The 25,890-nt window shown below is 43.9% G+C and overlaps 1 protein-coding gene, 1 long non-coding RNA gene and 1 pseudogene across 2 annotated transcripts; 1 reads left to right on the top strand and 2 right to left on the bottom strand.

The window, feature by feature from the left end:
• Positions 1 to 15,500: 15,500 nt before the first annotated feature.
• On the top strand, positions 15,501 to 16,386 carry LOC140588689 (uncharacterized). Its single transcript, XR_011989866.1, has 3 exons — positions 15,501 to 15,766; positions 15,931 to 15,985; positions 16,322 to 16,386. It is a non-coding gene; the product is annotated as an uncharacterized lncRNA (long non-coding RNA).
• A 2,545-nt stretch (positions 16,387 to 18,931) lies between these two features.
• Positions 18,932 to 19,754, bottom strand: LOC111840610 (mitochondrial nicotinamide adenine dinucleotide transporter SLC25A51-like; annotated as a pseudogene).
• Positions 19,755 to 21,248: 1,494 nt separating this feature from the next.
• Positions 21,249 to 22,145, bottom strand: LOC140588971 (mitochondrial nicotinamide adenine dinucleotide transporter SLC25A51-like). Its single transcript, XM_072711627.1, has one exon. It carries the CDS (start codon positions 22,143 to 22,145, stop codon positions 21,288 to 21,290), a length of 858 nt encoding a protein of 285 aa, XP_072567728.1. The 3' UTR covers positions 21,249 to 21,287.
• Between the last annotated feature and the right edge of the window lie 3,745 nt (positions 22,146 to 25,890).

Below are 25,890 nucleotides of genomic sequence, written 5' to 3'. Positions count from 1 at the left end.
ACTGTGATGGCCATTCCAAAACCTTCAGCTTGCTTCTCTTGAGGTAGTCCATGGTGGATTTCCAGGTATGTTTAGGGTCATTGTCCTGTTGCAGAAGCCATCCTCTTTTCAGCTTCAGCTTTTTTACAGATGGTGTGATGTTTGCTTCCAGAATTTGCTGGTATTTAGTGGAATCCATTCTTCCCTCCACCCGTGCAATGTTTCCTGTGCCACTGGCTGCAACACAACCCCAAAGCATGATAGATCCACCCCCATATGCTTAATAGTTGCCATGGTGTTCTTTTCATGAAATGTTACTCCTTTTTTTCTCCAAACATGCCTTTGCTGATTGTGGCCAAAGAGTTCTATTTTAACTTCATCAGTCCACAGCACTTGTTTCCAAAACGCATCAGGCTTCTGTAGATGTTCTGTTGCATACTTCTGATGTTGGATTTTATGATGGGGATGCAGGTAAGATTTTCTTCTGCTGACTCTTTCATGAAGGTCTTGTGGAACGGTGCACCACCACTCCTGAGTCTGCTAAATGTTCTGGCAGGTTTTTTGCAGTCAAATGGGGGTTTTGATTTGTCTTTCTGACCAGCATACGAGCAGTTCTCTCAGAGTTTTCTTGGTCTTCCAGATCTCATCTTGACCTCCACAGTTCCCCTGAACTGCCATCTCTTAATTACATTGCTCACTGTGGAAACTGCAAGTTGACAACGCTTTGCTGTCTTCTTGTAGCCTTCTCCTTCATTGTGGGCATCAATAACTTTCATTTTCAGAGTCTTACACAGCTGCTTAGAGGAACCCATGGTTGCTGAGTGTCCACAAGTGTGCGCACAAGGTTTGAAGAGTCAGAGTATTTGTAAAGCTTTGAAATTGGCACCAGCTGTCATTTACTAATGACAGCTTTCACCATGCATCAGATCTAACGAGCTGATTAAGGTCTGAAACCTTGTAAAAAGAATCTGAGACTTTGGAACTCTTAGGGTGCCCAAACTTTTGCAGAGTGCCATAATAATGTTTTTATTTTTCATCTTTGTTCAATTTATGACATAAAAAGTAACTATGCATCAATGTTTAGTGAAAATATTGGTAATTTTTTCTATTTCCTACAGAGACTGTGTTTACATCTTTTCAATTAAACAATGACCAAAATATGTTATTTTTTGAGGGGTCCCCACACTTTTGCATAAGACTGTATGTTGACTAATTATGTGTGGGTTGACTAATCAGTTAAATGATTACAGACAAGACTATTAAATTAATAAAATTTTAAAGGAACATAATTATTTGGACTCATTTATTGTTTTTGTCGTGCTCATGAAGTCAACTCAGAGGAAATGAATTACTGCAACAAACTGGAATCTTATCACCCCAACTTAAAAATCTAAGTACACTCAAAAGAACTGAGTTACTACTCCAACAATTAATTTTTGAGTTAAGTCAAATTAGAGGAAATGAGTGAATCCAACTTTTAGGCAAAATTAAGTTATATTAACTTACTTCTATTATTAAGAAGTGCTGTTAGGTTTTACAGTGTAGGGATAAAATCATAAAATTCCCTGCAGCCCCTGAATCAATCAGCGCTCGAGTGTGTTGCCCCTCACCTGAACCAGTAACCACTATGGGAACAGTAACCTGGACAAGAGAACCCCCCAAAAACCTTGAAAAGCCTACCTTGGTGTGGGCAGCAGGACGCGGTGGTCGGACAGGGCATGGGCGCAGCAGATGTCCAGCCGCTCCACAGTATAGGCACAGCCCTTGGGTTGCGAGTCGGTGCCGCTCACTGGAAGTGAGAGGAGTGCGTCCTAGCTGCATTGGCTCTGCTGGCTCCTCCAGGGTGGCTGATGGAGTTGCCGCGATGGGTTGGCGAGGAGGACGACGGCGACAGCGCTCTCTTATACTGTTGTCGATGTTAACTGAGAGCCCAATGTAATCCTCAAAGGCCAGAGTGGAGCCGCGCGAAGTCAGTTCATCCTGCACCTCTGGATTGAGCGCGCGCCGATACAGGATTCTCAGGACTTCTTCAGGCCAGCAGAGTCCAGCAGCAATTGTGCAGAATTGTAGGGCAAACTGAGCAACAGTACATGGTCCCTGCTTTAATTCAAACAGTCTTTCCCCTAAACTGTGACCGACAGCAGGATGATTGAATATCACTTTAAATGCGGTTTGGAAATCGCATGCGGAATCTAGGAGCGGACTGTCGTCCATCCAGAGTGCAGTAGCCGAATCACGTACACGACGATATGACGAAAAGTACCCGAGCTGTCTCCTCGGTAAAGCGCTCCAGATGTTCCTCTATGTATAATCCACATTGCATCAGAAAAGACCTTCTGGGAAGAGAGGCAGGTAAGCTGATTGGAGCAGCTCGGGCTTCCACGAGCTGAGTCACCAGAGACGTTAAATGATCAACTTGCTGCTGCAGCCTTTGATTCTCCACGGGGTCCATGGTATGGTGAAGTATTCTGTGACGAGCTGAGAGCAGGGAGAAGAAGGACCCCGAAATGCGGGAGATTACGGGTTTATTTACAAAGCCAAAAGCGAACAAAGCCAGAGGGGGAATCCACAAGTAGTCGGGTCACAAGCGCAGGTTCGATAGCCGGGGATGTCAGTCCTACATGAAATGACAGGACGAGGCGACGATGGGTAGGGATGAACGAGGAAGCCGGGTCGAGGTTGAGGAGCAGGGCAGACGGGCAGGGCAGACGGGATCGGACAGGCAAACAGGACAGGCGAGACAGCAGGGCAGGACACCGTGGACAGGGCAGGCGGGGAAAATACAAGACAGAAAAAAGCTCAGTAATGCTCCGAATCATGGCAACAATACTTTGCACCGCTCTGTGGTACGCTTTGGGTTTTTTTTTTTTTTTCCCCTGTCGTGTCGGCAGTTTAGCAAGCAGGATGTTAGTCTGGGTGCTTTATTGTGCCAACACTTTTATTTTAACAAGTGGAGCTTCGGATTTAAGCTCCTCTTGTTACTCGAGGTATACTCTTTATTAATCGGTTATATGTCATTGTGCCACAAAGCCGGAGCTGACAGGGGGGGTTAGTGGGAAAGAGATAGAGAGAGAAAGTGAGAAAGGAGAGAAAGGGGTAAGAGACAGAGGAAGTAGAAAAATAAATAAATGCATAATAAAAATAAAAATAAAATAAGGAGGGGGGTCAGAGAGAGAGACAGGGAAAGAGAAATAATACATAAACAGTAGAACAAAAAGGAAAGAGTAATAAGAGGACAGCTTCTGCATCTTGCTGCTTTACACCGTATCATCACACCAACTGCTGTATCTGAAAGATAAGATCCAGGGACACACACAAACAGTATACACACAAAGAAACCAGTGGTACCATTATGACATGGGAATATGCTTGTGTCAGTATCTGCTCCTGGAATTAAATACGTTGATACCAGCGGAAAAAAAATAAATAATAAATAAAAAAAAAAAAATAAAAAAATACACCTACATATGTATATATATATATATATACACATACACACATACATATGCATAAGCAGACCACCAGGAACACTGTCTAAATATTGTCGTACCCGTAACACAGGGATTCCACACGAGATAAATGAGGGGGCGTGGCACACGGTCCAATTGGACGACCGGGCATGACAGACCCCCGCACTCCAGGCGCGCCTAAAGGGACCGGAGGGACAAAACTGGGGACATCACAGGACAGGATATGGGGAAACAAAAGCAACATCAACGGGACACTGGGAACAGGACCGACACACAGAACAGACACAAGGACAGCAACCAAAACACCAAGTGACACACCACAGGGAACACACACAGGGGCACCAAAAGGGAAAACACCGGAGGAACAACAACAGGGGGCACACCAACAACAGGAGGAGCAAAGTTACCAGGAGGGAACAAAGGCAGAACAGAGGGATGGGGAGCAAACACAAGGGGCATAAAACCAGGGGGCAAGGAGGCAAAGGGTGGGGGGTACCAGGGAGCCTGGAGGGACCCCCGGTGGGCTGAAGGCAGGAGCCGCAGGGGCCACAGGTGACCATGAGGCCAGAGCGGACACTGAGGGGGGCAAGGAGAAAGGCGAAAGGACTGCCGGAGGAAGTGAGGAGGGAGGCAAAGGGGACACCGGAGGAAGCGAGGAGGGAGCAGAAGCTGCCGCAGGCGAATGCGCAGCCACAGCCGGTGAATGCGCAGACGACCAACTAGATGGAGCTGGGGGAATCGCAGGAGGAGTGTAAAATCAAAATGAAGAACTAGAAATGAAGATGAAGGACAGCGAGATGCAACTGTCTCATTATACCAGCAATACATAAAAAATGTTTATTACATCAAATTGAATGACTTGCTTTAATATACCAGACAAAAATTCACTTTTTAGAATATATTAATTTGACCATGACATTAAATTGTATATTCCAGCAGAACAATGAAAAGGATAATAATGTAAAAAATAGCTATTTAAAGTGGCACAGTGCAAGAGCATCTCTGTATGCAAGTCCTTCTCTCTGGTTTGTTGTAATTGAAGGTACATCTGGATTGTCATCTTCTAGTATTGGAGGGACTGGGCATCCATGCTGTTTCAGGTAGTTATGAAGAACAGCTGTTGCAAAAATGACAATGCAGCATCTTCTTGGTGTGAATCGAAGTGTTTTCCAAAGGTACTGAAAACGACTCTTCCAAACATGCGCTCCACTAGACCCCTAGTGCGCATATGAGCTTGGTTGTAGCACCTTTGCTCAGGTGTAATTGGGTGCAAGTATGGTGTAAACAAAAAAAGCCTTTGAGCATACCCACTGTCACCAAGCAATAATCCATTATGATCTCCTCTTTCAAACTGAGCATACAGTGATGAGTTAAGTAAACCCTTTAATCTATAACACTTTCCAACGGGCAACAATGTTCGAAAACTGTATTTGGGTAGTGCATACACCTGTATTCCTCACCATCTGGGGTAGAGGGACGTTTTATGGGAATATGGGTTCCGTCGATGCAGCCTATGACTACTGGAAAGTTCCCATATTCATAGAATTGTCCCTTGTAATTAACTTGGGTTGCAGCATCTGGGAAGTTTATGTACTGTCTTCTCAATACACAAATGGCCTTGCATACTCTGTGAACGAATTTACACACTGTTGGTTCACTGACCCCACATAAATCCCCAGTATCTCTGTGAAAGGTGCCACATGCCAAAAAAATGTAAAGTGATGAGCACCTGCAGACTAACTCGAACAGGCCGTCCTCTTTGGGTCATAGATGAAAGACTGGGTTCCAAAAGAGAAACGATCTCCACGGCATTTACTTTATGCATTTGAAAACGATCTCAAAAACTGATATTAAAAAATTGCAGTGGGTCACTTCTGTCAACAAGAATTTGTCTGGCAGGTGGTATTCATTGATCATCATTGACACACTCTAAGTAATCCATGTGTCTTCTTCAGCAAACAACATTAATCTGAAGTTAATGTTGGGCAAAGCAGACAAGAACGAGGTGAACCCTGGTATGCGGTGAAAAGAGACTTTAATGAAGATCGGTGCGTCAGAAGCCGAAGGGGTTGTCCGGTAGAGTAGTCGGGTCGCAAGCCAGGGGTCGGATGCCGGGGAGGAGATCGGTGCGTCAGAAGCCGAAGGGGTTGTCAGGTAGAGTAGTCGGGTCGCAAGCCAGGGATCGGATGCCGGGGAAGTCAGTCCTACAAGCAGAGACGAGACGGGGTAACGACGGGACGGTAGGCACAAGGAGGTCGGGTTCGGAGTACGGGGCGTAGGCAGGCAGGACGGACGAGATGGGCAGGACGAACGAGACAGGAACAGGACAAAAGAATGCTTGGTAAAGTGCATGGGCATGACAACAATACTTCGCAAAGTAGCATGGGAGGTGACTGCTTTAAGTAGAGAACTTGTTAGTGGATCATGGGTTACAGCTGTTCTGCCCCGCCCCTCTGGGCGTGACAGGGCCCCCCCCCAAACGGCCGCCTCCCGGAGGCCGAAAGTGACGGCGCGGGCGACCCCTGGGACGGGGTGCCAGCTTGGAGGGGTGTTCGCGATGAAAGGCGGACACCAGGTCAGGGTCCAGGATATCCTTCGCCGGCACCCACGAACGCTCTTCAGGGCCAAAACCGTCCCAGTCCACGAGGTACTGCAGAGTCCCAGCCCGTCGTCGGGAGTCCAGGAGCGCACGAACCTGGTAGATGTGGGACCCATCTTGCAAGATACGAGGCGGCGGAATCGTGGACTCAGGAGAGGGATGTGCGGCACTGTACCTGACCGGCTTTAAGAGGGAAACGTGGAAGGTATGATGAATACGATAAACACGGGGAAGGTCCAAACGAAATGTGTTGGGACCTACTTGGCGGAGGATCTTAAACGGACCGATAAACCTGGCCGACAACTTACGGCATGCAGGGAGTTTAAGATTTTGAGTAGAGAGCCAGACCCGCTGTCCCGGTCGGTATGCTGGGGCAGGGCGCCGATGTCTATTCGCCTGGGTTTGTTGGCGAGCTGCTTGGGCGGAGAGATCTGAACGTGCCTTTTGCCAAACCTCTCTAGCAGTCCGATACCAGGTTTCCACCTGAGGGACGTCACTGGTCTCTGCCTCCTATGGGAAAAGTTCGGGCTGGAAACCTAAAACACACTGAAAGGGTGACATGCGAGTGACAGGGTTTATGCGGGTATTTATACCGTATTCTGCCCAGACGAGGTGACTGGCCCAGTCAGAGGGTTTGTCCTTGCAGAGCAGGCGCAGGGCTTTTGAGACTTCCTGGTTGGTTCGTTCGGCGAGTCCGTTCGATTGAGGGTGATATGCAGAGGTGGGACTGAGAGAAATGTTGAGCTTGGCACAGAAGGCTTTAAACACGTGTGAGGTGAACTGTGGACCTCGGTCTGACACTAGGTCTTCTGGTAGTCCAGAATATCGGAACACCCACTGAATCAAGATGTTGGTCAAATCCGTAGCACTAGGAAGCTTAGGCAGAGCAATTAGACGACACATTTTCGAGAACCGGTCCACAACGGTGAGTACGACGGTGTTACCTCGGGAGAGGGGTAAGTCAGTGATGAAGTCCATGCCCAAATGAGACCAGGGACGAGATGGAATTGGAAGAGGATGAAGCAGTCCTGCGGGTGATTGGTGGGATGATTTGAGTTGTGCGCACTCAGGACAGGAGGCGACGTACTGCTCTACCTCCGCTCTCCAGCCTGGCCACCAATACCGTCGCGAGACTAAATGTTGGGTAGCGGAGCCCCCCGGATGTCCCGTACCCCGTGATGCATGTACCCATTGAATAACCGCAGATCGGAAGTTGTCGGGGACGTACAACTTACCAATGGGGCATCAGGTAGGGGTCCCGGCTCGGTCATTGGCGGCTCAAATGGTCTCTTCTAGTGACCAGGTGATTGTTTAAGCAAAGCAGGTTGGTGACAATATGGGTTCGGAACGATCAATTGCTTCGGGGGGATCGTAAAGTCAAGACAGGGCATCAGCCTTGATATTTTTCTTCCCAGGCAGGTATGTTACTTTAAACTGAAAGCGAGCAAAAAACAGAGCCCAACGGGCTTGGCGTGCAGATAATCTTTTGGCATTTTGTAGGTATTCCAAGTTGCGGTGGTCCGTGAAGACTTGGAATGGATAGCAACTTCCCTCAAGCCAGTGTCTCCATTCCTCCAGGGCTGTTTTGATGGCTAAGAGCTCCCTGTCCCCGACGTCATAGTTCCTCTCCGCAGGGGTAAGTTTCTTGGAGTAGTAGGCACACGGATGTCGGCGACCCGTTGTCTGATCTCGTTGAACGAGGATTGCCCCAACGCCGGCTTCGGAGGCATCTACTTCCAACTCGAAGGGGCGTTCCGGGTCTGGTAGGCGTAGGACAGGCGCCGTGCAGAAGGCTTGTTTCAGGCGGAGAAAAGCTGTCTCTGCTTCGGGCGTCCATTTCAAGGGCGAGTTGGTTCCTCGCGTTAGAGAAGTCAGGGGGGCTGCCACTTGACTGAAGTTCCGAATGAAACGCCGGTAAAAGTTGGCGAATCCCAGGAAACGTTGTAGTTCCTTTAAAGAGTGGGGTTGGCGCCACTGGCAAATGGCCTCCACCTTCTTTTCGTCCATAGCCACCTTACTGGGTCGGATGACATAACCAAGAAATTGGACTTGTGTCTTGTGAAATTCGCATTTCTCCCCCTTTGCGTATAACCGATGTTCTCGTAGTCGTTGGAGTACTTGGCGGACATGCTCCACGTGTTGAGAGAAGGAGGGGGAGTAAATCAGAATATCATCAATATAGACAATTACGAATCGGTGCACCAGGTCCCAAAACACCGTGTTCATGAAGGCCTGGAAAATAGAAGAGCTGTTAGCCAAACCGTACGGCATAACCCGGTATTCGTATTGGCCAGTGTTAGTGATAAACGAGGTCTTCCATTCGTCCCCTCTGCGAATCCGAATCAAGTTACAGTATAGGTGCTGCGGAGATCCAATTTGGTAAAAAAGCGGGCCTCTCGCAGTTGTTCTAAGGCAAGGGGGGATCTAGGGCAAAGGCTCTCGCCTTTTTATGGTGATAGCATTCAGGGAGCGGTAATCAATACACGGACGCAGTCCACCGTCCTTTTTCTTTACAAAGAAAAACCTGGCGGTTACAGGTGACGTAGACGGGCGGATGATACCTTGAGCGAGACCCTCTCGTACGTAAGTTTCCATGGATTTCTCCTCACTGGTAGACAGAGGGTATAGCCGTCCCTTAGGGAGTTGCGCCCCCTCCAGGAGCTCGATGGCACAATCGTATTCCCGATGCGGCGGTAGCTGAAAGGATCTATCCTTGCTAAAAACATCTCGGAAATCAGCATATTCAGGGGGAAGAAAAGAGAGATCCTCTGGGCTGGGGCTCTCCACTTGGGAGGCTGCGCAGAGGACGGGCATGCAGAATTGGGAACACCGGGGTGACCAGGCGGTAAGCTCACCCGAGGACCAATCGATGTGGGGGTTGTGAGTTTGTAACCATGGGAATCCTAGAATTATCAGATCCTTAGAGGCAGGAAGCACCAATAGTTAGATCGTCTCAGTGTGTAGTGCCCCTACCTGGAACGTGACAGGTCCCGCTTTATGGGTGACGTAACCGCCCGGTAGCGGTTTACCACTGACGCCCAGAACAGAAATAGGTGGGGACAGCGTTTGCAGAGGCATCTGTAATTCGGAAGCGAGGGTGACGTCTATGAAATTACTAGCAGCCCCGGAGTCGATTAAGGCGTGAACATGCCACACCCTCCCCTCCACATCAAGAACCACGGGTACCGTGCACAGCTTTGGTGATACCCCAAAGAGCCCCGAGGAGCCTACCTGCATAGATGGTTGGGAGGGGCGACTCGGACAGGAGCGAAGTAGATGTCCGGGGTTTCCGCAGTAAAGGCAAAGACCATGAGTCCTACGGCGATGACGTTCCTCCAGCGAAAGCGGCATACGTCCTAACTGCATAGGTTCGGCTGGATCTTCCGATGGCGTCGGTCTGACGGGGGGAACAGCTGGCCGGGTTCGCCGACGACGTCGTTCACGGTGGGTGTTATCCAGGGTGACCGATAGACTAATATAGTCTTCGAAGGAGAGCCCTGCACTGCGTGCTGTCAGTTTGTCCTGGATCTCAGGGTTAAGTGCGCGACGGTACATAATCCGGAGACAGTCCTCGGGCCAGCATAAACCCGCAGCGATCGTGCGGAATTCCAACGAGAACTCTGCAACTGTCCGGGCTCCCTGTTTTAAATCAAAGAGGCGTTCACCCAGACTTCGTCCCACAGCCGGGTGATTAAAGATGGCCTTGAACGCTTGCTGGAATTCCCTGGCCGAATCCAGCAGGGGGCTGTCGTCCATCCATAACGCGGAGACCCAATCTCGTGCTTGACCGGTAAGGAGAGACATGACGAACCTGACTCGTGAGGTTTCTTCCATGAATCGATCTGGGTGCTCTTCCACGTACAACCCACACTGCATCAAGAAGGCTTGACACTGGTCAGGATTGCCGTCGTATTTGTCGGGCATCGCAACGGGCACTGGGACGGCTGGTCGGGGCGGTGAACTTGGCAGATCGGTTCATGTAGCTCTTCCCTCCATCAGCTGAGCCACGAGCGTCGTCAGGTGGTCCACCTGTTGTTGCAGTCTCTGGTTCTCCGCGGGGTCCATATGGTGGCGAAGTATTCTGTTGGGCAAAGCGGACAAGAACGAGGCGAACCCCGGTATGCGGTGAAAAGAAACTTTAACCCCCTGGGACCGGCGATCCCGCCGGCGGGATCTGACAGAATTCTCGCGAGACCGTTTAAATAACTCCGCGAGTTTTTGTCATATACACATTTTAAAAATACCCTCAGAAACTTTGGACGGTCTACTTTTCAAATATATATAGGTAGAAACTAAATATATTTTTACAGCTTTGTGATACGAATAGAAAGAACAAGAGTGACTGACTTAAGCGTCTGCGTCTCGAAGCGGCTCTGATCACCCACCCACTTGCAAATCGCGCTATTCGCATGATAATAACATGATAATCCGACAGTTAGTATTGGGTGAAGAAATATGTGAATACGCCCATTGTGACCGAAATAAACAAGAGCACATGTCTGGGTAGTGTTTACACTGATCGGCTACAATATAGCACACGGATACGTCTCTGCCGCTGAAGCTTTGCGCCAGTGTTGCCACTTTCAGCAGCGAAGCTCATACCTGTGTTTATAGCTCAGTGGGCTAAGCCTGTGTGCCTGCAATCACGTGGTCGCCGATTCAAACGCAGCGTGTTTAGAACGCGAATAGCGATCTTCCGCTGAGAGCGGTCCTACACGCTCCCGACGCAAGTAAAACAAAGAAAGGTGACACGATTTGCTTTTTTGCCTATTTAACCTAATTTTAAAAACCTTAATACTTCTGACAATGGAAGTTTTGAAAAGAAGACAGATAACGGATTTAGTCAGTGTTTTTTTCATGATTCTACATAATGATTTCAGCGAGATATAAACTGAAATACACGAGAAAGATACGCGGTCGATGATGCCCTCGTCCCCAGAGCGTCAATAATAGTCACTGCATCATATTTATCGCTTTCTATATTTATATAGTCACAGTTTTTCATTTTTCATTCCATCTATCAATAAACTGTGAAAGGGATTTTATTGTTGCTACTTTTCTTGCGTTTCAAACTGCCTTTCCAAAGTGATGGGTGTGGGGTGCAGTGACATTCCAGACTGATGGGCCATTGACAGTATGCAAACTACTACAGGTGTGAGGACACCTATCTCATCAATATTCATTGTGAAGACCACTGACTTTGAGAAAAAGAGTGTCACTCCAAAGTTCTAACACTTTAGTAATCAAACCATATAAAATTTCTGAATGTCACTTTCACCTATGTGTAGCCAACCCCTGTGTCTATAAGCTTCAGAGCTCAAAAGTCTTACCTAGAAATGTCTATAATGTGATTTTTTACAATTTCTCAGCATGTTTGAAAATAGGTTTTTGAAAAGTATATGTTTAAAGTTGATTTTAACAAAAAATAGAATAATAACATTCTAAGAGGTCTCAGATTATTGGTGCTGAGTTTGTGCTGAATAAAAACAAATGTATCACTTTGGGATAAATGTTTTTTAGATAGGTGAAATATTTTAAAATGTCAAGGCATGTCAGACTACTTCGAAAGTGGAAAAAAGGCCTCAGGCCCCAGGGGGTTAATGAAGATCGGTGCGTCAGAAGCCGAAGGGGTTGTCCGGTAGAGTAGTCGGGTCGCAAGCCAGGGGTCGGATGCCGGGGAGGAGATCGGTGCGTCAGAAGCCGAAGGGGTTGTCAGGTAGAGTAGTCGGGTCGCAAGCCAGGGGTCGGATGCCGGGGAAGTCAGTCCTACAAGCAGAGACGAGACGGGGTAACGACGGGACGGTAAGCACAAGGAGGTCGGGTTCGGAGTACGGGGTGTAGGCAGGCAGGACGGACGAGACGGGCAGGACGAACGAGACAGGAACAGGACAAAAGAATGCTTGGTAAAGTGCATGGGCATGACAACAATACTTCGCAAAGTAGCATGGGAGGTGACTGCTTTAAGTAGAGAACTCATTAGTGGATCATGGGTTACAGCTGTTCTGCCCCGCCCCTCTGGGCGTGACAGTTATACCTGCCTGCTGGGAGGTTTTATTTAAACCTCAATTTATTCCTGGACTACCTCGAATCTTCCCTCATGAAACAAGCTTACTTTATTCAGGAATAGGCTTAGTCTAGTTCTGTTTTATACCCTGACCGAGAAAGCAGATTTCTGTTAGTCTTAGTCTCTGTCTGGGAAACCACCCCTATGTCATGAACATTACGCTAGATGACGAAATGCTTTAAATCAATCCTACACTGTAAAAAATGATTTTCGTTTTTAGTTATGTTAACTTTGTAGTTCTTGTTAACTTCGATACAGCAATGTAGTTTAGACAACATAAAATATTTCATTTTGGCACGTGAACTAATTTTATTAATTTGGTAAGTCGATATAACACAGCACTTTGTGTTATGCCTATGTCTGTAATTAGTTAGATGGATGAGCATGTCATACACATGCGCATTTCTCTAAAGTACAACATCACATTTTTTTTCTGTACTCACAAGAGCGGGAATTTCATTCGAACTGTTCAGCAACGGAGGAAATTTATCTTAAAATATCAGACTTAAGATGGGTACAAATTCTTTCTTGTCGACCTCTGTTTTACGATTTAATGTGTCAGACGGGCAATGAAAATTTATTAGTGGAGAGACCAAAAATTTGCAATTTTCTCTAGGTGACGTTACGTGTAACCATTTTTTCTCCTGTTAAAATATGTTACCATTGTTTAAGAATAATGAGTTTGCATTTTACAAGATTGTTTGAACGATGGTATCTATATGATTGCGAACATATCGCAAATGCTTTTATTTTCTAGACACGTGCTGCCGGACTGGTTAAATTTTCTCAAGTATTAATGGTGTCGGCGCACTAGCTTTTTGTGTGTTAGATATGGGTTCTTTTAACAGATGTGTTCATTTTTAGTTTGTTGCGTTATACATGTATATTTTAAGGGCCAATGATATTTTTTCAATTTGGAAGTAAACATTAACTATTAATTTTTTAAACTAGCATGCAGTTTAGTTAAATTACGATGTTAATATATTTTATAAATATATTCATTGCAATGAGTCACGTAGTTTGTGTCTGCTCTTTTGGGGCCCAAAAAGATTGACTAGTTCCTACTATCTGTATTCAAGTCCGGTTGTATATACCTCCGAACAATTACATTCTTAATTTGTGGTCTGCCTACGTATTTTAATGGATCGGAAAGTTCAAAATATTTATAATGCATTTTAATGGTATATTTATGCCATTGAATAACAGAAAAACTTTTTTTTTATATAATAAAAAAAATGTAAATTATTATATATAATAAATAAAAATGTAAAGGGTTTAACATTCCATATTTCATAGATGACAACTGTCATGTATAAAATGTAGTAAAATTTCCTTTGAATGTATGTTGCTTTATAACAATGTGTGACATGTAATATGAACATCAGAGTAGAAACTAGAAAAACAAACACATACCAGCTTTAATTCAAATAGCATTCAAACAAACAGCTATGGGTTAAATAGCTATAGCAGTCGATCTTCTGCAATTCATGCCATTTCACCAGCCTAAATAATATCAGAAACAGCTTCTTTATCAACAAAACGACAGAATAGAAGGTCACCCTAATGATTGAGAAGTGAAAAAAATATTACTTGTCTAAATTCTGGAGTTGTACTGTTATAAAATATTGTTTGGTTTGTTTGTTTGTTTTTAGCCACAGGATGATGAAGACAAAGCTTTAGAAGGGATGAACGTGGGTATTCTCATGGTCACAGAAGAGGGTCCTGCTGGTCTTCTACCTAGAGTCATTGTAAATGTTGCTGTAGTTTTGGAAGAGCAGATTGTTCTTAAGGACTTGGATGTTCCACGTGCTTTTGCTGCACTTATGGGTCTACTATATGCTTTGAATATTGACTATCCAAAACAGTTGTGATATACATTTGAAGTTGCACAGAAGATTATAATGAACATTGGTGGGGACGCGTGCTCTGCAAAAGTACATTTTAAGTTGAGGGAACTTAAATGATGAGTTGGAAAAACTAATATTTTTAAGGCAACCAAGGAAACTTTTTGGAATTGTTAGCACATCGTAAGATATTTTGATAAAGTAATTAAAGTTTTAGTTCAGGAAACCTAAAAAACTATATCAATACAACTACAATCAAAGTTGACTAAACTTCAAATTTATAGTTGTTTTAATGCACCCAAGCATGTTGACCTGATAAATACTCTTATGTTACACTAACAAAAGGTAGAGTAGTTTTTTGTTGGTGTAACTTGACTTTTAATGTTGAGTTAAATTACTAGAAACGTTCAATTAACATAAAATTTTAAGGCAACCAGGTTACTTCTAGATTTAAGTTGAAACAACAAATCATTTTTAACAGTGTAGAAATTACCACATTATTACCAGAATTAAACACTGTGTTCTGTTGTCAGTGTCATATCAGAGATTGGTTGCACCATTTCAGTACACTGTAAAAAATGATTCAGTGGCCATGTAGATTTTAAATAAATTATTAAGTAAAATATATTAAATATAATTGTGTCCTACATTTTCTGGCACATTTTTACATTAATATTAAATAAAATTAATATTATTAATCTGCTTATTCTTGTTAAATAAAACACGCATTTTCTTTAGGTAAGTTTATGTGAGTGAATCCAACCTTATTTCATTATGTTGTTTTTAATAAAAAATTAATTGAAAACCATTGAAGTCACTTCCTGTCATCAAGTGTGCGCGTTTTTGGAAGCAGCAGGCCATCACCTTGCCAGAAGACATTGGATAAGAATTCAGGAGGTATCTCTTTTCTTCCCCATCACAGTGGCAGCTTAGCGAGTTATAGCACCTAGCGATAAATTTAGCAACTTTTTGGACAAGGTCTACCTCATTAAAACCGCTAAGTTATTCTTGCAGTTTGCTATATATACGGGGGGTTCATTAGGTGTTAGTTAATTTTATTCGTATCTTAAACTTTGTGGCAAACATTAGTGTATTCTGACGAACGTCTTCTAGCTTAGCATGTTTAGCCCATTCGGCTAAAGTTGGTTTTGATCAGCATGACGTCAATTATCTTTAAATAATATTTTACAAACTATTTAATCTGTGTAGATAGTGTAAATGAAAAGATAATGTCTTTTAAGAGAGTTCTGCTTGTTCGGTGTCACCATTTGTTATAGTATTACTATTTTGTACATTAGCCTGTTAGGCTGCTTGTTTCCTCATGCGCTCTGTTTGAATTGGCTCGCGCCCCAAACTCCCGTCAGGATCAACGCAGCTTGTCTTATAATGGATGGGTAATCCATTTTGGTTTCGCTGGTTATTATCTTAACTGTGACTGCAAGTAGTTATAATTGGTATATTTCTTGTAACCTCATACGGATTGCTAAACATGACGTCCATTTGTGCTTATTTCAGGTGTGCGTCGGTTACAGAATATGTGATCTCACGGGCTCTACAATCAATCAAGAAAGCTGTGTGAATGTTTTACTAGAGTGGTCATACCTTTTTGAGGTGGTCCATCTACTTGACCACACCAACACCCTTCTTGGTTTCCCTGTACAAAAGAAACTTGTGGAGGAAATATCCAAAAAAGGGAAAACAATAAAGGACTTCCTTAAGATGAAGGGGGTAGCAATTGAACAACTACTGCAGTTCATCTCATGTATTGCAAAACATTCCAAAGAATGTCCAGAGATACTTCCAAAACAAGGTAGGTAATTTTTCACATTTTGTGTTATGTTTTTTGACTTGCAGAAAACTCAAAGAAGTGCATGTTTAATTAAATTAAGTAATTTCACTTGAGATACATAAATCTATATTTAGTAATATAAATTGTAATATACTGATGAGCTTTCTTTTTGTATTCTTCTTCAGGACTCTGCTGGAATTGTTCCAACCATCCCAACAACCCCTTGTGTCCTCATAATGGGTTCGTAATCCTGACTAATACTGCCTTATTTGTTCATCATATTAAGTGTTGTGGTCAGTTCTCCTCCTTTATGTGAACAAGTGTACAGATGAAATATAACTGAAGTATTACTACCTCTGTCACACATGAAAAGAAAAATTAGCATTTAAAATTTTCCATTGACTGAAATGTTCCTAGCCTAGTCTATAACAGTAGAAGTAGTACATTTTGTCTACTGCATTGTCCACTTAAACAAAGCTGTTAGGAGTTAATAGAGTTTATATTGAAATCGTTGAACACACATTTACATCCACTTCAGTGTATTAATAATAAACCCACTTTTTTGTAATATTTTAGGTGAAGACAGATTCAGGATCTATGCTGACCAAGTGGTTGTCAACGAGCACATCAGCAACCCTTTGGTAGCCCTGAGCTTCAAGTTTTGTGTGTTTTGTATTTTGAACATAAAATGGCCAAAAGATGCATCGCTAACATTGGAATTCATGCAGAGCTAAATTTCTAAGGACCAAAATGAACATTGAACATTTTTGTTTAGTATGTTTTGTTGAATTATTATTATTATTATTATAATTATTGGTGGCGTTATTATACCATCGCTTTTGTTTGATCAAATCTCACCATTTCTTTAGCCATGGCAATAGTTTGTCTTCCTTTTTAAATTAGCCTTGTTAACACAGGGACCTAATTAGAGATAACAATAATATATTTGATTTCTTTGAATATTATTTCAACATTTACATTTTGTATTTTTTTTTGTAGAATTTTACTGGCCATAAATCCTGAACAAGGAACAAAGGCAGTGATGAAGGGGGAAAAAACAGTAGAACTTTCCTCCCAGACTGCTCACATTCCTCCATGAACTGAATGATTTCGAAAATCCCAGAAAAATGTCTGGTAAGTTTTTTTTTTTTTTTTTTTCTTCCCTCTAAGCATTTAATCATTAATACTGTCTACACACATCATGTTACTTGCTAAGTGATTATTTCTATCTCTCCCTCTTTTCTTACAGAATTTGCTGACTAGGACAGGGAATACTATCAGGGAATCCACTGACAAATTGTCAAACATTTATTAGTATTGACAGTACTAAGTGTTAAATATCAGCTATACATGTTCTGGAAATGCATTTGTTGTTAAATGCAGTTTGTATGATTTTCATGTTCTGAATAATTAGCTTACAAAAAGTCAAGCTATACTATGTTTCTTAGTACAGTACATTACTAATCATGTATAAGCTTCACATGTGCTTGAAATGCATGTTGTTAAATGCAGTTTGCAGGATTTTCATGTTCTGAAAAATAAGCTTGCAAAAAGTCAAACAATACATGATTTTTATATTTATTAGAATTGACAGTAAGTATTAAATATGAGCTACACATGTTCTTGAAAGACATTTGTTAAATGCAGATTCAATATTTATGTTTAATCTAATATAATTTGTTTAATGTTATTTTTTATTAAATAATAAAAATAAAATGGTAAATTTAAGTATTGCTGTTGTGCGTCTTTATACAGTGACTTAGTATAAAAATATGTTTTGGCTGAACCCCAAATAGTGCTGCAGAATGTGGTGATTAACGCTCTGGGGACGAGGGCATCGTCGACCGTGTATCTTTCTTGTGTATTTCAGTTTATATCTCGCTGAAATCATTATGTAGAATCTTGAAAAAAACACTGACTAAATCCGTTATCTGTCTTCTTTTCAAAACTTCCATTGTCGGAAGTATTAAAGTTTTTAAAATTAGGTTAAATAGGCAAAAAAGCAAATCGTGTCACCTTTCTTTGTTTTACTTGTATCGGGAGCGTGTAGGACCGCTCTCAGCGAAAGATCGCTATTCACGTTCTAAATATGCTGCATTTGAATCAGCGACCACGTGATTGCAGGCACACAGGCTTAGTCCACTGAGCCATGAACGCAGGTATGAGCTTCGCTGCTGAAAGTGGCAACACTGGCGCAAAGCTTCAGCGGCAGAGATGTATCCGTGTGCTATATTGTAGCCGATCAGTGTAAACACTACCCAGACATGTGCTCTTGTTTATTTCGGTCACAATGGGCGTATTCACATATTTCTTTACCCAATACTAACTGTCGGATTATCATGATATTATCATGCGAATAGCGCGATTTGCAAGTGGGTGGGCGATCAGAGCCGCTTCGAGATGCAGACGCTTAAGTCAGTCACTCTTGTTCTTTCAATTCGTATCACGAAGCTGTAAAAATATATTTAGTTTCTACCTATATATATTTGAAAAGTAGACCGTCCAAGGTTTCTGAGAGTATTTTAAAAATGTGTATATGACAAAAACTTGCGGAGTTATTTAGACGGTTTTGCGAAATTTCTGTCAGATCCCGCCGGCGGGACCGCCGACCCCAGGGGGTTAAAATCCAGTATTTTGCGCATACAAACACTGTAGCACCATATCCATAGACAGAAGTTGGACAATACAGATGCTCCTCTACTTACGAATAAGATACGTTCCGAACGGCCGTTCACAACTTGAAATGTTCGTAAGTCATTATTCAACATCATTCTAAGGCAGGGGTGGCCAATCTTATCCGCAAAGGGCCGGTGTGTATGCAGGTTTTTGGGATAACCTGTAGGTCAGCTGTTCAAACCCAAGTGTGAGGACTCTTCAGCCAATCAGTCCTCTAATTAGTAGTCTAATTAGGGAGTTGCAGCGAAAACCTGCATACACACTGGCCCTTTGTGGATGAGATTGGCCACCCCTGTTCTAAGGGTATACGCAAGTACAAATAACTAGGAAGCAAAATACAAATAAGTAGAGGAGCGTATGTACTACGTGTAGATACAAAAAAGATACAAATAAGAGAGAAGTGCCAACAAACAGTATATTACTACAGCTTTCCCTTACCATTGACTTGTGGAGCAGCAATTCTGAATTCTGTGGTGGGGGCAGTAGAGGCTCGCCCGACTTTCCAGCAGTTCACATTAAAAACTCGTAGGCAGCGTTGGTGATGCCCCAAGACAGGAGGGAGCGGTGGTAGTTGAGATGCGCCCCTCGGTATAGGTGGGTCAATTTACCACCCCGCTCGCTGCAGATGGTGCGCAGTACCTGCCACGAGGATTGGAAGGCTCCACCCACCTGCGACTGCTCGAGAGCCTTCACTACATTAAGTGGGTAATACAAGAAGCCCAGCGTGGCTCCCAGAAGTCCGCCAGAGATAAAGTCGGTGACCAGCCGGCCAGCGTGGGTCTCAGCCTGAGGCAGGCTGCTCTTGATGGGCTCGCGGAGGCCGAGGGATAGCGCGTTGCTGGGCCCGTTGGTACAGCTCACGCATACTATTCTCCCGCACCATGGTCCGGAATGCATGGAAAGTATTGTTATACCGGACGTGGTGCCGCTGGTCCTGGAGGAGCGTCTGGACCCTCTCAAAGGGGGTCAGACTTGCCTCCCCCATGCCTGCCAACACGGCCGCCATGCGGCTGGTCACCAGCCCCGGGGTGCTGCCGGGTCGCGACAGCAGCCGAGACATATCATTCGAAAATCCAAACATGACGGCCATCGACGAGGTTTTCTGCAGCAGGGGAGGCAGCAGCCCACGGTACAGGGTCCGCATGCCGTTCCTCTGCAGCTGCCGGACGGCCTCAGTCGTGCTCACACAAAACAGCTGCTGCCGGAATAGTACCTTCTGTATTGGGAAGATGAACATGATGTTCACCATCCCAGCACAGCCGCCGCAGACGTACTGCTTCCTACGCCCGTTTGGTGCCTCGCACTCAGGACTCCCTTGCTCTTTCGATGCCATCTCAGGGGACAAATTTTCAGTGCTTTAATACTGCAAAGGAGAGAATTCATAAGAATAAGGGTTTCATGTGTACTCTCATGCTGTATTACAGTAGTTAAAAGAAAACCAAATAGCAACAGAAGCACAAAAACAACCCTTATGGATTAGGGGGTGTCCCTATTGTCATGTTGTCCTATACCAATACATGATTGCTGCCATTGCTGGAATGCGCACACCTATTCCTGACACGAACTGGGGGGGGGGGGGGGCTTAAAGTCGCTCGCTTTGCGCGCACTTTTAGTGCTTTAAGAGCACATTTTCGCCGGCGCTGGCCATCCCACCACCTTACAGAACGGCCTTGTCTTTCATATTTTGTCGGGCCAGCTCCGAGCACCGACCCCTCGTCCTACACGTCGGTAAACTGGGAAATTTTGAATGATCTAATATCCTGTGTTTGGCGATATTGTCGATGAGTCATTACGGTGAGAATTGTAATCAGAAGAGATCATCTCCGGAGACAGTGTTCTTCCCATTAATTTGACATAGCGCCGTTGCAACACAGCGAAGTCCCGCAAAAGAGTTTGAGCGATACTTTATAAACCTCTCCATTTAATAGTTTACTTCACAAACTGCCTTACCTAGAAGCTGGTCGTAGATATGTCACCTTCGTTAGCTCAGGTAATTTTTTCAGATGAATTATCGCCTGTGCTCAAATGTCGACAGTGGTCGGTTGCGGTCAGTTGGCTATTTATATAGTGGCACGATTGCGATTTTTACGTCATAGTTCCAGAATGAGGTTTTTTTTTTTTTTTTTTTTAAATAATAATAAAATAAACATCGAATCGAACGTACAATATTACGTAAACTAGACTTAGTGTTCTAACTGGTTGACACTTAGAATCATCTAAGCCTCATATTCGATACTCAGTTTTCTGGCTTTAATTACTTTTAACGGAAATAAAGTGGGACAGGATTGTGATGTCCAGTACACAGACATGTAACGATCAATGCACACAGATTATTTTTCCGCTTCAAACCACTTCGCTGTAATGACATGGTGGTTTAGCATTTTGGCCTCATGGTGACTGTTGCACACCACTTTGTTTCCCAGATTGCTTTACGTACGAATTTTAATAAATTTTTAAATGTTCTAATGTATCCGTATAATGTGTACATGAATGGGTTGACAACTTTAAAACTAGACAAGACAGGCACATCTAGTGCAGTCTATCCCTTGTGTACTGCTTGTTAACAGTGATTATATGTGCCCCTCCATCCTGTATTCCCCAGTCCTGGCTTTATTACCTGTTATGACCGCAAGCTCTCCATAGGTTCTAAGCCTTAGAATGATGTTGCAAAACGACTTATGAACATTTCAAGTTGCGAACGGCCGTTCAGAACGTATCTTGTTCGTAAGTAGAGGAGCATCTGTATTGCGTGTAGATACAAAAAAGATACAAATAAGAGAGAAGTGCCAACAAACAGTATATTACTACAGCTTTCCCTTACCATTGATGCGTGGGGCAGTAGAGGCTCGCCCGACTTTCCAGAAGTTCACATGACCTTCATTAAAAGCTCGTAGGCAGCGTTTGTGATGCCCCAAGACAGGAGGGAGCGGTGGTAGTTTAGATGCGCCCCTCTGTATAGGTGGCTCAATTTACCACCCCGCTCGCTGTAGATGGTGCGCAGCACCTGCCAGGTGGATTGGAAGGCTCCACCCACCTGCGACTGCTTGCGAGCCTTCACCACATTCAGTGGGTAATACAAGGAGCCCAGCGTGGCTCCCAGAAGGCCGCCAGAGACAAAGTCAGTGACCAGCTGGCCAGCGTGGGTCTCAGCCTGAGGCAGGCTGCTCTTGATGGGCCCGCGGAGGCCGAGGAATAGCGCGTTGCTGGGCCCGTTGCGCAGCAGGATGGGCACTGTGCCGCGGTACAGCTCACGCATACCATTCTCCCACACCAGGGTCCGGAATACATGGAAAGTGTTTGTATACCGGACGTGGTGCCGCTGGTCCTGGAGGAGCGTCTGGACCCTCTCAAAGGGGGTCAGACTTGCCTCCCCCATGCCTGCCAACACGGCCGCCATGCGGCTGGTCACCAGCCCCGGGGTGCTGCCGGGTCGCGACAGCAGCCGAGACATATCATTCGAAAATCCAAACATGACGGCCATCGACGAGGTTTTCTGCAGCAGGGGAGGCAGCAGCCCACGGTACAGGGTCCGCATGCCGTTCCTCTGCAGCTGCCGGACGGCCTCAGTCATGCTCACACAAAACAGCTGCTGCCGGAATAGTACCTTCTGTATTGGGAAGATGAACATGATGTTCACCATCCCAGCACAGCCGCCGCAGACGTACTGCTTCCTACGCCCGTTTGGTGCCTCGCACTCAGGACTCCCTTGCTCTTTCGATGCCATCTCAGGGGACAAATTTTCAGTGCTTTAATACTGCAAAGGAGAGAATTCATAAGAATAAGGGTTTCATGTGTACTCTCATGCTGTATTACAGTAGTTAAAAGAAAACCAAATAGCAACAGAAGCACAAAAACAACCCTTATGGATTAGGGGGTGTCCCTATTGTCATGTTGTCCTATACCAATACATGATTGCTGCCATTGCTGGAATGCGCACACCTATTCCTGACACGAACTGGGGGGGGGGGGGGGGGGCTTAAAGTCGCTCGCTTTGCGCGCACTTTTAGTGCTTTAAGAGCACATTTTCGCCGGCGCTGGCCATCCCACCACCTTACAGAACGGCCTTGTCTTTCATATTTTGTCGGGCCAGCTCCGAGCACCGACCCCTCGTCCTACACGTCGGTAAACTGGGAAATTTTGAATGATCTAATATCCTGTGTTTGGCGATATTGTCGATGAGTCATTACGGTGAGAATTGTAATCAGAAGAGATCATCTCCGGAGACAGTGTTCTTCCCATTAATTTGACATAGCGCCGTTGCAACACAGCGAGGTCCCGCAAAAGAGTTTGAGCGATACTTTATAAACCTCTCCATTTAATAGTTTACTTCACAAACTGCCTTACCTAGAAGCTGGTCGTAGATATGTCACCTTCGTTAGCTCAGGTAATTTTTTCAGATGAATTATCGCCTGTGCTCAAATGTCGACAGTGGTCGGTTGCGGTCAGTTGGCTATTTATATAGTGGCACAATTGCGATTTTTACGTCATAGTTCCAGAATGACGTTTTTTTTTTTTTTTTTAAATAATAATAAAATAAACATTGAATCGAACATACAATATTATGTAAACTAGACTTAGTGTTCTAACTGGTTGACACTTAGAATCATCTAAGCCTCATATTCGATACTCAGTTTTCTGGCTTTAATTACTTTTAACGGAAGTAAAGTGGGACAGGATTGTGATGTCCAGTACACAGACATGTAACGATCGATGTACACAGATTATTTTTCCGCTTCAAACCACTTCGCTGTAATGACATGGTGGTTTAGCATTTTGGCCTCATGGTGACTGTTGCACACCACTTTGTTTCCCAGATTGCTTTACATACGAATTTTAATTAATTTTTGAATGTTCTAATGTATCCGTATAATGTGTACATGAATGGGTTGACAACTTTAAAACTAGACAAGACAGGCACATCTAGTGCAGTGTGCTTTGATCAGTGGACTACAGGGAACAATGCGCACCCCTTGGATTTTCAGATTATTTTTGTCTGTATTAGTTATTAATTATTATTTTGCATCCACTTAAAGTGCAATTGGGCAACACACTACGGGGTTAATAGCTCTGAACCCAAATGAGACAGCCATGTCCTATGAAGTGTGCCTTGATCAGTATGGGTGGTATTTTCTGCAAAAAATAAAATGAAAATGATAAAAAGAAAATACAGTCTCCACTTTGCCATTTACTTTCCAAAGTATTAAAATAGCACTATTTGCATTTTAATTTTCCACTCATGTATGAGTCAGATGTGTAACTTTGAAAAATAAAATTAAAAACCCTTTTTGTCTTTTAATTTTCCAATTTGACTTTTCATTTCCTACTTTGGCTTTTCATTTTCAAGTTCGCTGCATGGAAATATATGTTAATCGGAGCGGGGCGGTGGGCGGAGCTACTGATCACTGCTGCGCTTCTCAGTGCGTTTGCCGATTCCTTTCTCCTTGTGTTCCTTGCCCATGTCGCCTGTGTCACCCAAACTAATGGCAAAGTCACCTTCCATTTTCCAACATGACAATGCCAAACCACACACTGCATCAATTACAACATAATGGATTCATAGAAGAAGGGTCCGGGTACTGAACTAGCCTGCCAGTGGTCCAGATCTTTCACTCATTGAGAACATTTGGTGCATCATAAAACGAAAATTATGACACAGAAGACCGAGGACAGTTGTAGAGCTTAGATCGGGCCCAAAAAATTAAACCCGACCCTACCCGAGCCCGTGCACCTTGTGTCCGAGCCCGACCCGGTCCGACACATTAACTGTAATTATGAGCCCGAGCCCGATTTAAACCCGACTATTTTTTAATACGTGAGCCGCTGTAACAGACGTTCTCAACTACAATTCTAAGTTGTTTGAACTACAGAAATTAGTTTAGATTTATCTTAATGAAAAATGCAACAAGGACGAAGCATGTAAACTGCATTGTTTGTTTATTCAGAATGGATTTTTGAGACACGTTTAGAAGAAAAGCACGTTTTCACTTATCCAGTTCGCTTGCTGCTGGAACCAGTTTGTGTGCTCGGCATCGAACTTTAAGTAAAGGGTTAAGAAAAAGGTTAAATCCTTCCGTAAGCAGCCAACGAGGTATGTGTTAATTAAGTTTTAGTTAAGTTTGTTGTATTTAGCCATGTAAATGTAAATGCTAACTGAGGTTCGTGTTAACTGTATATGAATTCTCTAAGCTGTCTTTATTGTTATTTATGTTTATATTTCATTTGAATTTCAATGTTTGTTAGCTAATATTGTAAGTAAATGTGCTTGATTTTGTGTTTCCGTATCTGTATTTAGTTCTCACGTCTGCCATGATGGTGATAATAACGAAGCCACTGTCTTTCGAATAAACCGTCGGCTCAGTTAAATGCAAAGGACTCTTGTGCTCGTGTCTTACGGGAGGGAGCTACATTTATAATTATGGCATAGCTCTCCACCCAATTAGGCTAATTAAGTAATGATTTAAAAAAAAAAAAAACACACACAAATGCTTGATCATGGCCCCGCCCAGCCCGGCCCGGCCCGGCCCGAAGATAGTGGCAGGAAATATCGGCCCGACCCGGCCCACGGGTCGGGTCGGGTCGGGTCTGGGCTCGGGCTCGGGCAGAGAATCTAAACTCTAGACAGTTGAACAACTAGAATCCTGTATCTGACAAGAATGGGCCAACATTCCTCTCCAAAAACTCGAGCAACTGATCTCCTCAGTCCCCAGACGTTTACAGACTGTTGTTAAAAGCAGAGGGGATGCCACCCAGTAGTAAACATGGCCTTGTCCCAAAGCAGAGGGGATGCCACTCAGTGGTAAACATGGCCTTGTCCCAACTTTTTTGAGACGTGTTGCTGCCATGACATTCAAAATGACCTTATCTTTTCCTTAAAATGATACATTTTCCCAGATTAAACAGTTGATGTGTTTTCTATGTTATGTTCTATGTTTCTTATTTGTTATGAATAAAATATGGATTTATGAGATTTCCATATCATTGCATTCTGTTTTTATTTACAATTTCAACAATGTCCCAACTTCATTGGAATTGTGGTTGTATTTATGTAAATAATATAAACTATATAATAATGCAATGATATTATTAGTAAGAATTTATTATATAATAGATTAATTTAAATTGCAAAACAAAACACACATCAATCATAAAAAACTAATTAATTGTAAAAAGCATTTAATTAATGTGGCTCCTTGTGCTGTGCCTTCAGCTCTCCAAATGACTTCCCTTCCACCTCTTCACAGAAGAACTTATTTTTGAACCTTCTGTGACTAAACTCCTGCTTCTGTGGCTGCCCACACTGCTTGCAGGTGTAGTGCTGATGGCTCACAGGAGGTAGGATGGGGAGACCCTGTGTCCTGGCCAAGGCTTCAGCTGCGTTCCACTCAGTGCTCCGGCTCCGAATCTTTAACCTTGGCAAGTTGCCGGGGCGTCTGCTTGCAAGGGTGGATGCGAGTGTCAGTGGGACAGTA

The sequence above is a fragment of the Paramormyrops kingsleyae genome, chromosome 4 (genome assembly GCF_048594095.1).
Source record: "Paramormyrops kingsleyae isolate MSU_618 chromosome 4, PKINGS_0.4, whole genome shotgun sequence".
NCBI classification, from domain to species: domain Eukaryota; kingdom Metazoa; phylum Chordata; class Actinopteri; order Osteoglossiformes; family Mormyridae; genus Paramormyrops; species Paramormyrops kingsleyae.
This window is presented reverse-complemented; position numbering and strand designations above follow the sequence as displayed.

Coding starts and splice junctions, on each gene's coding strand:
- LOC140588971 (XM_072711627.1), bottom strand. CDS start 22,145: ATGGCATCGAAAGAGCAAGGGAGTCCTGAGTGCGAGGCACCAAACGGG.